This window comes from Elgaria multicarinata, chromosome 7 (genome assembly GCF_023053635.1).
Source record: "Elgaria multicarinata webbii isolate HBS135686 ecotype San Diego chromosome 7, rElgMul1.1.pri, whole genome shotgun sequence".
In the NCBI taxonomy this organism is placed as follows: Eukaryota; Metazoa; Chordata; class Lepidosauria; order Squamata; family Anguidae; genus Elgaria; species Elgaria multicarinata.
In genome coordinates, this window is record NC_086177.1 from 93,764,171 (window position 1) to 93,778,121 (window position 13,951).

General features: G+C 39.5%; 1 protein-coding gene across 1 annotated transcript in view; it reads right to left on the reverse strand.

Annotated features, from left to right (window-relative positions):
• The window catches only part of CSMD3 (CUB and Sushi multiple domains 3), a 787,235-nt gene that overhangs the window by 252,925 nt on the left and 520,359 nt on the right, over window positions 1–13,951 (reverse strand). The window contains exons 21-23 of the mRNA XM_063131067.1: window positions 13,506–13,694; window positions 6,584–6,753; window positions 619–775 (exon numbers count right to left, since the gene is read on the reverse strand). Coding sequence (XP_062987137.1) covers window positions 619–775; window positions 6,584–6,753; window positions 13,506–13,694 — 516 coding nt within the window. The remainder of the gene's footprint in view (window positions 1–618; window positions 776–6,583; window positions 6,754–13,505; window positions 13,695–13,951) is intronic.

A 13,951-nucleotide genomic window follows, 5' to 3' on the forward strand; every position in this document is an offset into this window, starting at 1 on the left:
TTTTGCTTTCCTCCCCACACACATCTGCATGCTTTGCAGTTCGAGGTAGCATTTTAATTGGCCAACTGAAACTTGTTTTACACAAATGTTTGCTTTCTGTGCCATTGGAATACCAGATACTGGGGAGGGTGAAATGCTCTTGGTTGATGAAACATGGAAAGCTGCCTAATCTCATGCCAGACTACTTGTCCATCTATCCTACTATAACTCTGAGTGGTAGCAATGTTCTAGGGACTTAAGCAGATTATAACATTAATAAAAAGAGTTTCTTGATTTGTTATCTGAACAAAGCTAAGATGGAATTTTTCAGACACTCGACGGTGGATTGATAAACAGATTGTTGTTACAGACTGTGTATGGTGAACATCCATAGAGACGATCATTTAAGCTACATTGGGAAGATGTATGGTGGTACAACAACTCCAACCTCACTGATTTGGTACCATGACGGCATTATCCATTCAACATGAGCTTGGATATTCCAGTCTCATCATATCTCATCCTCATCTAACGTTATCCATTCAACATGACCTTGGATATCCCATACACATCTTGAGGAGCAAAGATGTCATGGCTCTTCCTCACCATATCCCTTGTTATACTTTATGAAATACTTACTGGTATAAACAAGCTGAAAACCTTCATCTGTTCCCTCAGAATCTGAATTAAACTCAAGCCAAAGATGGTTCGAAGTACTGCTTAACGTCAACCCTCGCAGTGAAGCTCCAGTAAATGCACCCAGCAAGTGTGCTGTATTATCCCTCCCATCATATATCTGTAAAACAAATTGCTCTTGGATAATTTAAATAGGCATAACAGAGAAATGGCAAAGTAAGCCCCATATTTCAATTACGTGACAGATCAGGGCTGCTACATTTCCTTATTATATGTTGACAGAAGATAGTCTCTTAGAAACGTGATCCTTATTACTTTTAAACTAAGCCAATTTGCTTAGTTTTTGTGTGTGTTTTAACTGCATGACATGACACTAGCCAGGGGAAATGCTTCCATTGCAGCACCCGGTTTTTAAACATCTGTCTCTGCTTTGCCATTGTCAACGTTGTAATGGTGGCATTCACACGTAATAAAAGATCACTTGGTACACTAGGCATAGAAGTGGCATAAGGCGAAAATGCAATCTCTTTCCAGTTGTATATGAAAGCAGCCTCTGAGCAGTTTACTAAATAGTTATACATACATTGATATCAAAGGAAAATCAAAGAGATCACAAAGGAACAAACAGACAAACTGTAGTTGTAAGTCGAAAGGACAATTTAATCTATATGTAAATTGGAAGCCAACGCTATTTATTCATTAATTTGACTTGCTAGCATCCTAAAGAATCGCAATCCCACCCGCTGCAGGCATCCTTGAAATCCTACTGCAATGAAGCAAATATTTCAAACACAAATATCATAATATCATTTAGACAATTTCAAATGCAGATTTCAAATCAGGAATCCATTCCGGTGTATGAAAAATTAAACTGCAGTTGGATTATTGGTAGATGCTATATTTAATGTTTAGAATCTTTAAATAATAATTGCATTTGCACTTGACTATATTCTGCTCTTCATTTTTGACGCAAAGTAAAACCTGAGTGGTAAAATAAATATACTGATATCTTGATTATCTTCTACTTATGTTTGGTTTCAATTTATATCAACATAACATGAGTGCTAAATCACAAATTGGTACCTAGGGTATTTTTATACAGCATGACTGAAAATTTTAAAAATAAATACAGTGTTGCCTGTATTTAGTTATAATTAAATGGATGCTTAAATATTGAGAGACAAACAAAAAACAGTAAACAGTTCTATTTTTTCTTTCCACTTAACATATACTGTAAAACTGCCTTACACCAAATGAAATGACGACATGAAATTATTCATGTTGGTGAAAAAAACAAAAAAGACCATTAAGCAGTGATGCAGGATCAGTCTATTACAGGACCATGTCAGTTTCACATGTGTTCATTCATAAATATATTCTATTCCGTTTCCATATTGATCTGTGAAGGGTGTGTGTGTGTGTGTGTGTGTGTGTGTGTGTGTTTGTGTTTGATCTGTATGAAAATGTGTATTTAAATGCAGATTTTTGAATGTATTTCCTCCTCACTACTGGTTTCTAAAAGTAGTTTCTCTCCAAGTATGCATTTCTAGGAGTATTGCATCCTAAAATACACTTTTATACACATTTTACTTATTCCCCGCCTCCCAAAAAATTCAGAGAAGGGCAAAATCTGAAGGATAATTGTCCCGATATAAATATGAGCTTGGTAGGGGCAGATCAGTAGGCTTTGAAATGTAGACCAAACAGTATCCTCGATCATCCCTATCATGGGAATCCTGAAAAAATCTCTCCATACTGGATGAATGGGTAATACAATGGCAAGTTATTTTAACATAGGTATTATGTATACAATATCTGGCACAGTCAGCAATTTACTTTTTATTTTATTTTTATTGAGGGGAGCTGTGTCATGTTTATGGGTGTGACTTTTAAGATTTGACTGGAGAGCATTATGCAGAAAGCTCATGTACCATTCAATACTGGTTGGGTTTCATTGCAATTGTCTGTAGGAGTATATTGGATTGCCTGCAGGCTTACAACCCAGCCATGATCATCGCAGAGTGCAGGATGCGGAATAATGGGCTCAAGTGACAGGAAGCCAGATTCAGGGTGGACATCAGGAAAAATGTCCTGACTGTTAGAGCAGTACGACAATGGAACCAATGACTGAGGATGGTCATGGTCTCTCTCATACTAGAGGCCTTCAAGAGGCAGCTGAACAACCATCTGTGGACTCCTGCATTGAGCAGGTGGTTGGACTCGATGGCCTTAGAGGCCCTTTCCAACTCAATTATTCTAGGATTCTAGGGGGGAAAAGCAGTCATATGGCTCCACATTGGCGAGATATATGCTGCTGCTACATCTTATAGAATCATCACGGTATAATCACACAAACCAAAGTTCTATCTCACAAGTGGAACCATTATTTTATGCAAGTAGCACATATTTGTCATATTTGTGATCAGGGTGGGGAACATGTGGCCCTCCAAATATTGTTGGACTGCAGCCCAGGCCAACGTAGGCAATGATGATGGGAGTTGCAGTCCATCTGGAAAGCCACATGTTCCCCATCCCTGGGCCAAGCAACAACATCAACCAGTTACTGAACATTGGGTCTGTACATCTTGGAACTGATCACTTTGTGCCCCACAATGCTGCCTATCTTTCCAATGTAGCATCCTGTTGTCTCCTCATCCATGCATACTCTTCATTACCCATAATTGCGTTTTGACCTCATAGCTCATGTCAATAAATCAGTAAGTCCAAATTTCTTGAAACACTCAGATATCAAAAGAAATTATGCAAAACAGGCATAATCACACAAAATAAGAATATTGTCCCAGATGTATATTACTGATATTACACAGCTTATTCTAAACACACACAAAAATAGTTTGGCCATAGATTCCGATTTTTTGTGGTAAGAGATACTGACAGAATTCCTTTGCACATATTTTATTAGTGCAACTGGAGAATAGTCTCTAGACAACTGACTTAATTGTGTCCTAGATCTGAACAAGACTAAAATCTGCCTTTATTTAAGTTTTTCTCAAATTGTAATTGAGATTCTAGTACAGGTTCCACCAAAATATGGAGTGGCCATATGTGAAATGCATACGCAGCATAGAAGTGAGATGTGAAGATAACTTCATCACTTATCAATGACCATAAAGTAACTAAAACCAACCAAAAAAAAAAAATTGGCTGCTTGGCTTAACTTAGAAATTAATACATTTAAAGTAATGAGATAAAACTAGCTTTCAGATGTAGGAATAAGAAGAAAAATGTTTTTGAAATATACTTAAAGGAAGCCTAAAGTAAAGAAACCTGTTTTGGAGCAGTCAGGTGCAAGTTACACAGAGATTTAATTAACACCTGAGTTCTACTCTTATTTGATGGTCCTTCCTCTGATCTGGCAAACCTACTTAAGTTAAAAATGATATATCCTAAATAAGCTGCTTGCTGTTCTTCCACATATATGTTTCTCGTTGATAAATAAATTTATACAGCAATGGCAGGTTAGTCCAAGAAAACTTTGCAGATGTAACGCTGGAACAAAACCATGCAAGACAGGGTGCACATTACATTTAAATGCAAATAAATTATGGGGATAAAGCACCTACACTACAAAGTTGATATGCAAGAAAGAAAAGAGGGGAAACAGGGCTGTTCTGAATAGTGGCATGGCCATTAACAATGAATGCTGATTAACTTGTAAGTAATGCCAGCTAGAAAAGCAGGTCGCACACAACCTTGATGGGAGCTAAATTAAATGGTTTGGCAGCTTGTATATAATTCGCAGGTAACAAGAAGTCACCATGGGTGAATTTCCCCATAGGGCTTCTTGTTGTGACGACTGACTCTATTCTGAATATTTGACTGTAGTGGAGGCATGCCGTAGCTTGCTGGTACATGCAAACCTGCTGATGGCTGGTGGTTGATAAGCCACCCACAACTCTAAAACAGCCCATGGGTTCTGGATGGGTTGTCAATAACTCCAACCCATTTTTGCTGGATTTGCATGTAATAGCCAGCTACAGCCTACCCCAACCGCAGCTTGAATATTCAAAATGGTCACTGTCGCAATAAGAATCCCTGTGGGGATTCTCATTGTCATTATATGCGAACCAGATCAAAAAAGTCAGAGATTTCAAGCCATCTGACAGAAAACAGCCTTAGGGGATTGAAAGGTTATTATAGAGCTTTTGCAGAAATCATACTGTCTGCTCAACTATTACAAATAAACAGAAATGTCCCTTCAGTAATCTCTCATCTCAAGGAAACATCCCTGCACTTTTTGATGTGGGGTAATATGATGGAACAATATAAAGCATTGGAATGAACCTTTCAGAATTGATGTCCTATTAATTCTTAACCAAATGCACAGGCTCTTTTGCTATTTCCTGACATATCTCTGGTTAAAAGGATCTGAGGCTAAGATAGCTCTTCTAACCAAGCAGCTATGAGCTGGATAGCTTTTCCAATGGAAGTGGATCATACTATGCCAATGGACCCATAATTTAATTCAGTATAAGGGTGCTGTTTATATTTTCTCACTTATTCAACCCCTTCATAATTTGGTTTGCCACATAGTATACACTTTCCAGGTCTCAGCTTCATCATAGACCTGGAAAGTGTTCATCATGGCCTTGTAGGCCCCTTCCGGCTCTGCTATTCTATGCTTCTATGATTCTATGATAGATACAAATAGCAAACTCTTGGTAAATGCTGCTAGGATTTCAAAATGGGTTAACTAAGTGGGAGGAATACACAAGTACTCCAAAAGTACTCAGAATCTTTGAGGGGAGAGACTAAGTAGGCAACTAAGTAGTTTTAATTTTTGTGAACCGCCCAGAGAGCTTCGGCTATTGGGCGGTATAAACATGTAATAAATAAATAAATAAATAAACTCCCCCCCACCCACAAAAAACTAATGGGGGCTAAGCATACTCAGTAGTCATAGACTGCTACATGTTTGTTGGAGGGGTGGGAATGAAAAATAGGGAGTGAAAAGCAATGAAATGGATTATTCTAGAAGAGGGCACTGCTCCATTCTATTCTGTTTACAGTGGATGAATTTCATATACATAAGGGCATATTATTAAAAGCAACGTGATGGCCATTTGAGCTCTATCACTGGCAGAATATAGGGGTATCATTGTTTACAAGATTACAACCCTACGGACGGACACACACAGAGGGCCTGTTCAGAAAACATGGTAAGTCATGGTTTAGGCCACTAAACCTTTTGCAGCAAATGGTTAGCTGAGCTTGTTTAAACTGTGGTTATGTAGCCACCATTAGGAATGATTCACATCCCATGCTAAGAGCGTCATCAGACGGGGGAAAATCGTGTTTCCTTACTGTCACTTCCCCCCCACGCTTCTGTCCCACAATACTTCCTCTTTCTTTACAGAGAGAAGAAGAAATAAACAATGACCATGTGGCCCATTCAGTAGGCATTTTTATCCCACTGCTTCTCCTGCACACATCAGGAAATGGTGGCACATTTTGCTACAGCTGAAGAAAGTCAGATTCTCCAGATCTTTTTTTGTGATGGGAAAATGAGCAGAAGGGGTGGGAAATGCACGGGAGGCAGACAGCGTGGTCAAAAGGACCCGTGAAAACCCATGAGTGGGCAGTAATGAGGGTGCGATAAAACTCTTGTCTGATGATGCTCTAAGTGATGTTTCACATGACATGCTAAGACAGAATGTTTATCTCAAAATGCTTAACCACCATGGATTAACATGCAGAGTGATCAGGATCACTCTCAGAGTTCCTTAGTAACAGAATGGATGAAAACACTAATAGAAAAAATGGAAGAATTCTTGCCTAATCCTAATTCCCTAAATGCTTTAACCATGCAACAAACTCACACAGAAACAAGCATTTTAATGTAGCCCTGATAGTTAAATGCAAAATTACTTTTAACTACATTGTGATAACCGGGTGAGTGTCATAGGTTTTGAGTTAATGAACGGATCACACCAGAATTGCAACATACCTTAAGAACATCTGCTTGTGCTAAATGAAATGTTCTGGCAGAAATATTGATTCCCTTCCCTGCTTGCACTTGAATGCTGTAAATACACTCATGGTTGTTTTCATAGTTGAGTGGGTAATTAGGGGACAGCAAAATTCCTTCATTATTTGTGACAGAGGCTCCACATTCAGCTGCAAGTAAAACAGAATTTGAGGTATAGCTCAATAGAGAACATAAATTATCTCACTTATGGTAAATGTGAGAGTGTAAATACAATCAAATACCTTATCATTAGTATTTGTGACTATCTAGAAATTGGTTATAAAAATGAATGTATGATTGTGATTTAATACACTATTTTCTCATGGATACACATTTTCACAAATACACACAGATACATTTTCTCATATATGTGTGCACGTGCACACACGCAACAAGCCTAACTGTGTGCATAAATAATCCACACAATTTAGAATACTACTCCAAACTGATAATTGTAATGGTTGTTCAGTATCAATAATAAAAACCATTAGAAACATTAATTCTCAGATCAGTCTCTCTCTTTTCCCCCCAAATGTAGTTGCTTCTCCTTTAGTATCATATCTATTTATTTTTTTCAATATTTCAGAAAACAAGGAAATAATACTGAAACAAGATAACTTGCATAATACTTAGAAAGGATGAATAATATTGAGTGTTGGTTCAATAAAATGAAGCAGAGTAGTGGATGGTATAAATAATGATGGGAAGGTGTTATCATTCAAAACTAATCAATGAAATCAAAGAAAAAATGGATCAACATAAAGAAAATCACACAGGGAAACAATTTCCATACAGAAACTACATTAAGGCTGAATGAAGATTGTGAATATTTCAGGAAACCACATTACAACAGTAGCATAACTAAGCATTACGTGCTATGTAACTCACAGCAGTTAAGAAAAGTAGGGAGAGATGAAAATACCATGTTGCATCACCTTTAATAATCTTATTATGATGGGAGGTAATAAAAAGACACAGAGTAGTAGAATGTAATTTCACCCAAATTCATCACTAATCTTAGGATACCAGTAATACATTATATGGATGTTCCAGCAAAAATATGTAATCTACAGAAGAGCTCTTATATAGGCCCATTTTAATGCTTAACCTTCAAAGCTTTTAGATGGCAGATTTGCTATAATTTATTTTAAAGACACTGAGGTGAAAACACTCACCCACATGCTCTTTGACTGTAGTTCTTATTGTTCCAATGCGAGGTCCATAGACACTTCACCCGGAAACTAATTGGCAGCCAGTGGAGTAATTTTAATATTGTTGTAATATGGTCACCCCTAGATGTACCAGTGACCAACCTGATGAAGTGATTGCCACCAATTTGGATGGCTTTAAAAGGAGGTTGGATTCCTAGAGGGGAAAGCTATCAATGACTACTAGACCTGATGGCTATGTGTTACCTCCAGGATCAGAGGAAGTAAGCCTATATACACCAGTTGCTGGGGGACATGGGAAAGTGCTGTTGCACTGTGCCCTGCTTTTGGATTTCTGGTCAACAGCTGGTTGGCCATTGTGTGAACAGAGTGCTGGACTAGATGGACCCTGGGTCTGATCCAGCATGGCTCTTATGTTCACATGTTCCTAAACGGAGATTATGACTAGATTGTTGTTATTTTTTGGTTTTGGGGTTTTTTGTGTGATGTTTCTCTTTTCTGGATTTTTGTGTGTTTTTGTATATTGTATGTGTGCATGTGTATTGTTGGTTGCATCTGTGTGTCTCTCTAAACATTATCAGTTTCTCTTCAGTGAAATGGGCATTTTGGGGGGAAATATGCAATTTCGCAGTGGGGAATTAAACCCCACTTCTGCCTTTTACTCAGTTTCTTTACCACATTACTTTTCTCTGAGTGTCATCTGCTTGATTTCTGTGTTTTCAAATGCATGATTTTGTGTTTTGGATGTCAGATCCCACATCTACCTTTTTCAGGTTGTGAATGGCTATGTCCATCATTTCAGCCATTTCATGAGAACGTCCATGGCACTCCCTTCAAAATTGTAAATGTGCCTACCAACCCAAAAACTTTGGTGACCCTGCTGTGGTTATTACTAGGGTATTAGAATATGTATAACCTATTCTCTCAGGAAACTGCTCCTAGGCCAGTCTCTAGAGTCCCTCTTGAGTATTTATAGCACACTCATTACTGGCCACGCACGGATGTTTGTGGGTCCTTTTGACGACACTATCCACCTCCCACGTCTCCTTATACTTATTTCTCCTTCACACACAAAAAAAAAGTCCTGGAAAATTCGATTTTGGGGGTCTGTAATGAAACTTTCTGCCATTTCCTGCTGTGTGCAGGAGAAGCAATGTGATAAAAAGGAAAAAAACCACCACTGAATGGGCTACATGGTCCTTGCTTGCTTCTTCTTTCTTTCCCAAGCTGCTCATCCTTATTGTGGGACAGAAGCAGGAGGCAAAGCGACAGTAGGGAATCAAGATTTCCCTCCTGTCTGATGATCCTCTAGGCAACAAATATCTTTATCACCAAGCAGGTGGCAAAAAAAGAGCATGTTGTTACATCTTTCAGACCTATTATGACTACCATTTCTTAGTTTCGAGAAGGTAGCCATGTTAGTCTATTGCAGCAAAAACAGCAAAGACTCTTGTGACAGCTTGAAGTCTAACAAATTTACTCTAGTATAAGCTTTCATGGACTGTAGCCCTCTTCATCAGGTCAGAATACTATGGAGAGGTTCAGGCTTATACACAAGTCAAATAGTGGTGATAGAGGGGTGGGTGGGGGAGAAGACTTGTAAACAGTGAGGTCAGAAGGAAATTAAATGCAGAAAGTCCTGAGAGTGACAATCACTTTATTAATAGTGGTCACTTTCTAGTTCTTAGTTTGTCACTCTTTATAATCAACTGGGATTTTTTTTTTTTAAAAAAAAAGTGTTAATGGTTGGTTAACACACTACTTCCTAAGCATTTTTACAGGGGAGTTATTTGAGTTAATTAAATAAAGCATTAAGGATCCTGGTACAACCAACTGCATATTGTGTATGAACAGATGAAACCAATATTTTAAACCGGTTCCTCCTGAGGTTTTTTCTTTCTGCCTGTCCCTCATTGAACGCGTATATTTCTCTTGTCTTAAGCACTTGATTAGATAGCTCCAGCAAACAATTAATCAGTAACTTTCAGTGTAACTCCTGAGCATTGTTTAATTAATCTGTTTTGTGCAAACCCTCTCCATCTCTATCTGCTAAGGAAGTCAGGAACCTATCCATGTAAAAGCTTTCTATCAAAGTCAAGTGAAGGTTGAAATGTTACCATTCTTTCTCTTTCCCTCCTCACTTATAAGACTAAAGTGCCTTGTTGTTGCGGCTGCTACAAGGACTTCATACATTATTTTAGACACACTTAACGGGGGCGGGGAGGACAATGCCCATGGACACGTGGGAAATCAGAACACTTATTTGGTAGTGAGGAAATAAATCATCATAAACTCTTCTTAATCAGTCTGTGGAATATTATAGCCTCTTTTCTTATTCTATTTGGGCTGATACACTGTTCAGCAGGCCCAAGCAAGCACCATCTGAATGTACAAAGGCTTTTACTAGGCAGGCACATGATCAGTAGCCGTCACATGGAAGTGCCATTTGTGACAGGTGCAAACATGGCTGCCACAATCTGCATTATCAAGGTCACACAGTCCTTTTGGGGGCACTGTTGTGATAAATGCAGGTTGCTTACCTGTAACTGTAGTTCTTTGAGTGGTCATCTGTGCATTCACACATATGGGCTCTGTGCCTGCATGGAGCTTGTTTCGGAAACTTCTATAGCTGAGGCAAACGGTTTTGGCGGGAACCCCTCCCCCACCATCAACTGACTATGGCTCCCCGCTCTTCTCCTCAGTTCCTTGAGACCAAATTGCTGGCCTCTTAACCAGGAGAGAAACCACTTGGTATCGACGGCACATTGATATCAACACCAAAGTGGGGATGGTGGGTGAGTTGTGTGAATGCACAGTTGACCACTCGAAGAACTACAGTTACAGGTAAGCAACCTGTATTTCTTCTTCGTGGTCTCTGTGTATCACACATATGGGCGATTAACAAGCTCACTCCTTGGTGGAGGGTAGGTGCAGATCAATGTGCCTTATCAAGATGGAAGACAGAACTGCTTGCCCGAAATTGCAGTTTGTCGTGGTACAAACATCCAGACAGTAGTGTGTAATGAAGATAGAGGGCTTATACGAAGTACCCGCTCTGCATAAGTCCAGGATCGACAGTCACTAAAAACCTCAGCACTCTAAAGCTTTCTCCTCATGAGAAAGACAGAAGTTCCCAACGAGACACCCTTTCAGCAAGGTGGTTGAAAGAGAACTAAGGAGAAGTGTGGGGAACCAGAGTCAGTTGATGGTAGGGGAGGGGTTCCCGCCAAAATTGTTTGCCTCAGCTATAGAAGTTTCCGAAACAAGCTCCATGCAGGTGCAGAGCCCATATGTGTGATGCACAGAGACCACGAAGAAGAATTCAAACTTCAGTGACCACACCTACACCTGTCACATGATTAAGTGACCACATATTCCTTCATACAGTGATTCCAACGTGGAACTGATTACTAAAACCATGTTTGCATCACCCACATTGCAGATCATTATCGATAAAGAATAATTCTATTATTTGTTTTCACAAGTCTCTAAAATACATAAGGAAAAAACACGTCTGCATGTCAAGAATATCTAAACCACCCTGCCAACCTGCAGACACCGAGAGTTCCTGCAATTTTAGAAAAGGCAGCCTGAAGGCACATGCTGAAAGATAATGCCAAAGGAGCAGCAGCTAATGGCGGGTGTTTGACATCTTTATGGGCTTCTGTTTTGACCTATCCCTTTGATTCTTTGATGCAATAGGACTGCGTGTCCACTCCTATATATAGGCATAGTGGGTGATGGATAATGTTAGGTAAGAAGGAAAAGAAGGGGAATGTTTCTCCTTCAGTCACAGAATGGAGAAATTTAAATAGTAAGGTGATAGTAAAGAGAGACTGGTTGTAGCATCCCTCAGTTCTGCTTCTTAAGCAATTTCTGCATAATAAAGTTTAGTCCAAAAGAAATATTTCTGATGTAAGAAATATACATAGCAATGCAAGGGAACAGTATTTTCAATAAGGATAGTTTTCCCATGGGTTAGAAGGGGCATCTTTACATTTTTTTTTATTGTAGATCAAATTTAAAACATTGAAAACTCTCAAGAAACCTGATCTCATTCCATATTGCAATTCCATAAATGAGGGTGGGTGATGCAGAGGGTTGTCATAGGAATAGGGAATAAAAGGAATATGGGTGATACCAGAGTTCACACCTGTAATCTTGTGTAAATTGGCCCTTTACAGCCACTATTTACGCAGCGTAGGAAATACACAATTTCTGGAGCTTTCCGCTGTGTGCAACGGTAGAGGCTCCAGATGAGGGCGAATGGATGTTTTCTAAAACAGCAAAAGCTGAGATGTACCACTAGGAAAATATATGGCAAACGTAAGAATTTCTGAAGTTTTATTTTTAATCTAAATTTTAACCAGATCAAATCTGTTCGATACTCATTCCATAGGAGTCTCATTCAGTCTTGAGAACAAAGTGGTGCTAGTGTTAGAGATTAGGATCTCTCTCTTTTTTCTTTTCTTTTGAGAACTACACTGTTCTTATTTCAAGTGAAGAGATGGTCACGATGTGTTGTTATAAGAGCTAACAGGATTTGTGGAATATGCAAGCACTTTTGCTCAAAATATTGCCTGCAGAATCAGATTCTCTCCCAAACCCTGCCTTGATTCTCCTCACAACCCCTAGCCTGTATGTATCCCTTCGAATCACTGCCTGTGGCAGGGGTGGGCAGCTGCAAGAAGTCCAGGGCCATTTTCATACACCCCCAACTCTTGGAGTGCCCCCACCTCCTGCAGGCATCATTGTCTTCTTTTCTTAATGTATCTCAACAAAATTGCAAGTTTAAATAAAAAAAATAAACTGACCCTACCCCCCCTCCCATGGGCATGGAGTGCCTGAAGAGTTCTGTGCCCCCTGACCATTTCCTGCCTCCTCGTGTTTACTTGTGACGAGGCGGGATGAAGCAGGGGCAGGTACCCACACATCTCCTGCAGTCCTGGGATGGTCCCGGGATGGCAGAAAAACCAGGAAATCCCTGTTTTCCGTTTTCCTGGGGTCATCCCCAGTTGACTCTGGGATCCCCTGTGCATCATTTGGATGCACAGGGACGACCCTGGGGTGATCCCAGGGAAAAACAACGGTGGAGAAAGAGCCCGGGATTCCATTGCACACATGCAAAGTTTTTTTGGGTGGACAGATGAATGTGCCTGGCTTTCCACTTGACATCACTGACTTCCTCATATTTTTTCCTCTGAAACCCACAGAAAAGAAACAACTTTTTTTGTTGCCAAAACAAGGGCAAAAATCAGCTTGCATTTTGAACTCCTCTTCAGAACTTTTTCATTTTTAAAAAAATGTATTATTCCTCAGTGTGGAAGTCCATTAAAACAATCACGAGTGCTAAATTCAGATAGATGTATGTCTAAATTAGCCAGCCACGCTTTCTACAGTGGACCCTGTGGAAGGAAAACTAGAATTCTTTGTAGTACTCTCATGACCTTGGTTCTTATCCACATTTACCTTGATTATTCACCCTCTTGTGCTACAACGCCCCGTGTGCTAAATGTCCTGAGTGTTTAATGTCTCTGAACGCTAGAGTTCAATGGCAGATTGCATATAGAAACAGAAAACCTAACAAATTAAGATGAAGATACATGGGAGATGTCAAGGATATTTTGTATCAAAACGAATAGGCGTGTTACCATGCTTATCCATGCTGTATAGTTGCAACTCCATGGACAATGACTACACATACAAGCAAATGAAAGCAGCTGACCACGTACCCACACACCTGGGCAGAGGTGCACTCCACACTCGCCGGCCACCACCGAGACAGATAATCTCTGAAGCTCCCTCTAAGCGGTATCCAGACGAACAGGAGAATGTTAGAGTGTCTCCTACTCCAAAGTTAAAACCTATCCTGTTTCCAAATTGAGGAGTTCCAGGATCTTCACAGGGCTCAAGATTATATTCTGGGGTGGAAAAAGACAAATCAAATGACTGCTTCAAAATCTCAACCTTTCTCTTTTTTAAAAAAATCATCTACCTTGTTCATTATTACAAAGCACATATTTGTACCTGAGCATCAGTTTAGCCTTTAGATACATTTTCAGAATAAATGCTCATATAAGAAAATAGGCAATTCAACTACAATTTAAAAATCATGCTCATAAATGTTCATGGTGGCTGGGAGATGCATGCTTACCATTCCTATAAGAGCTATAAACGT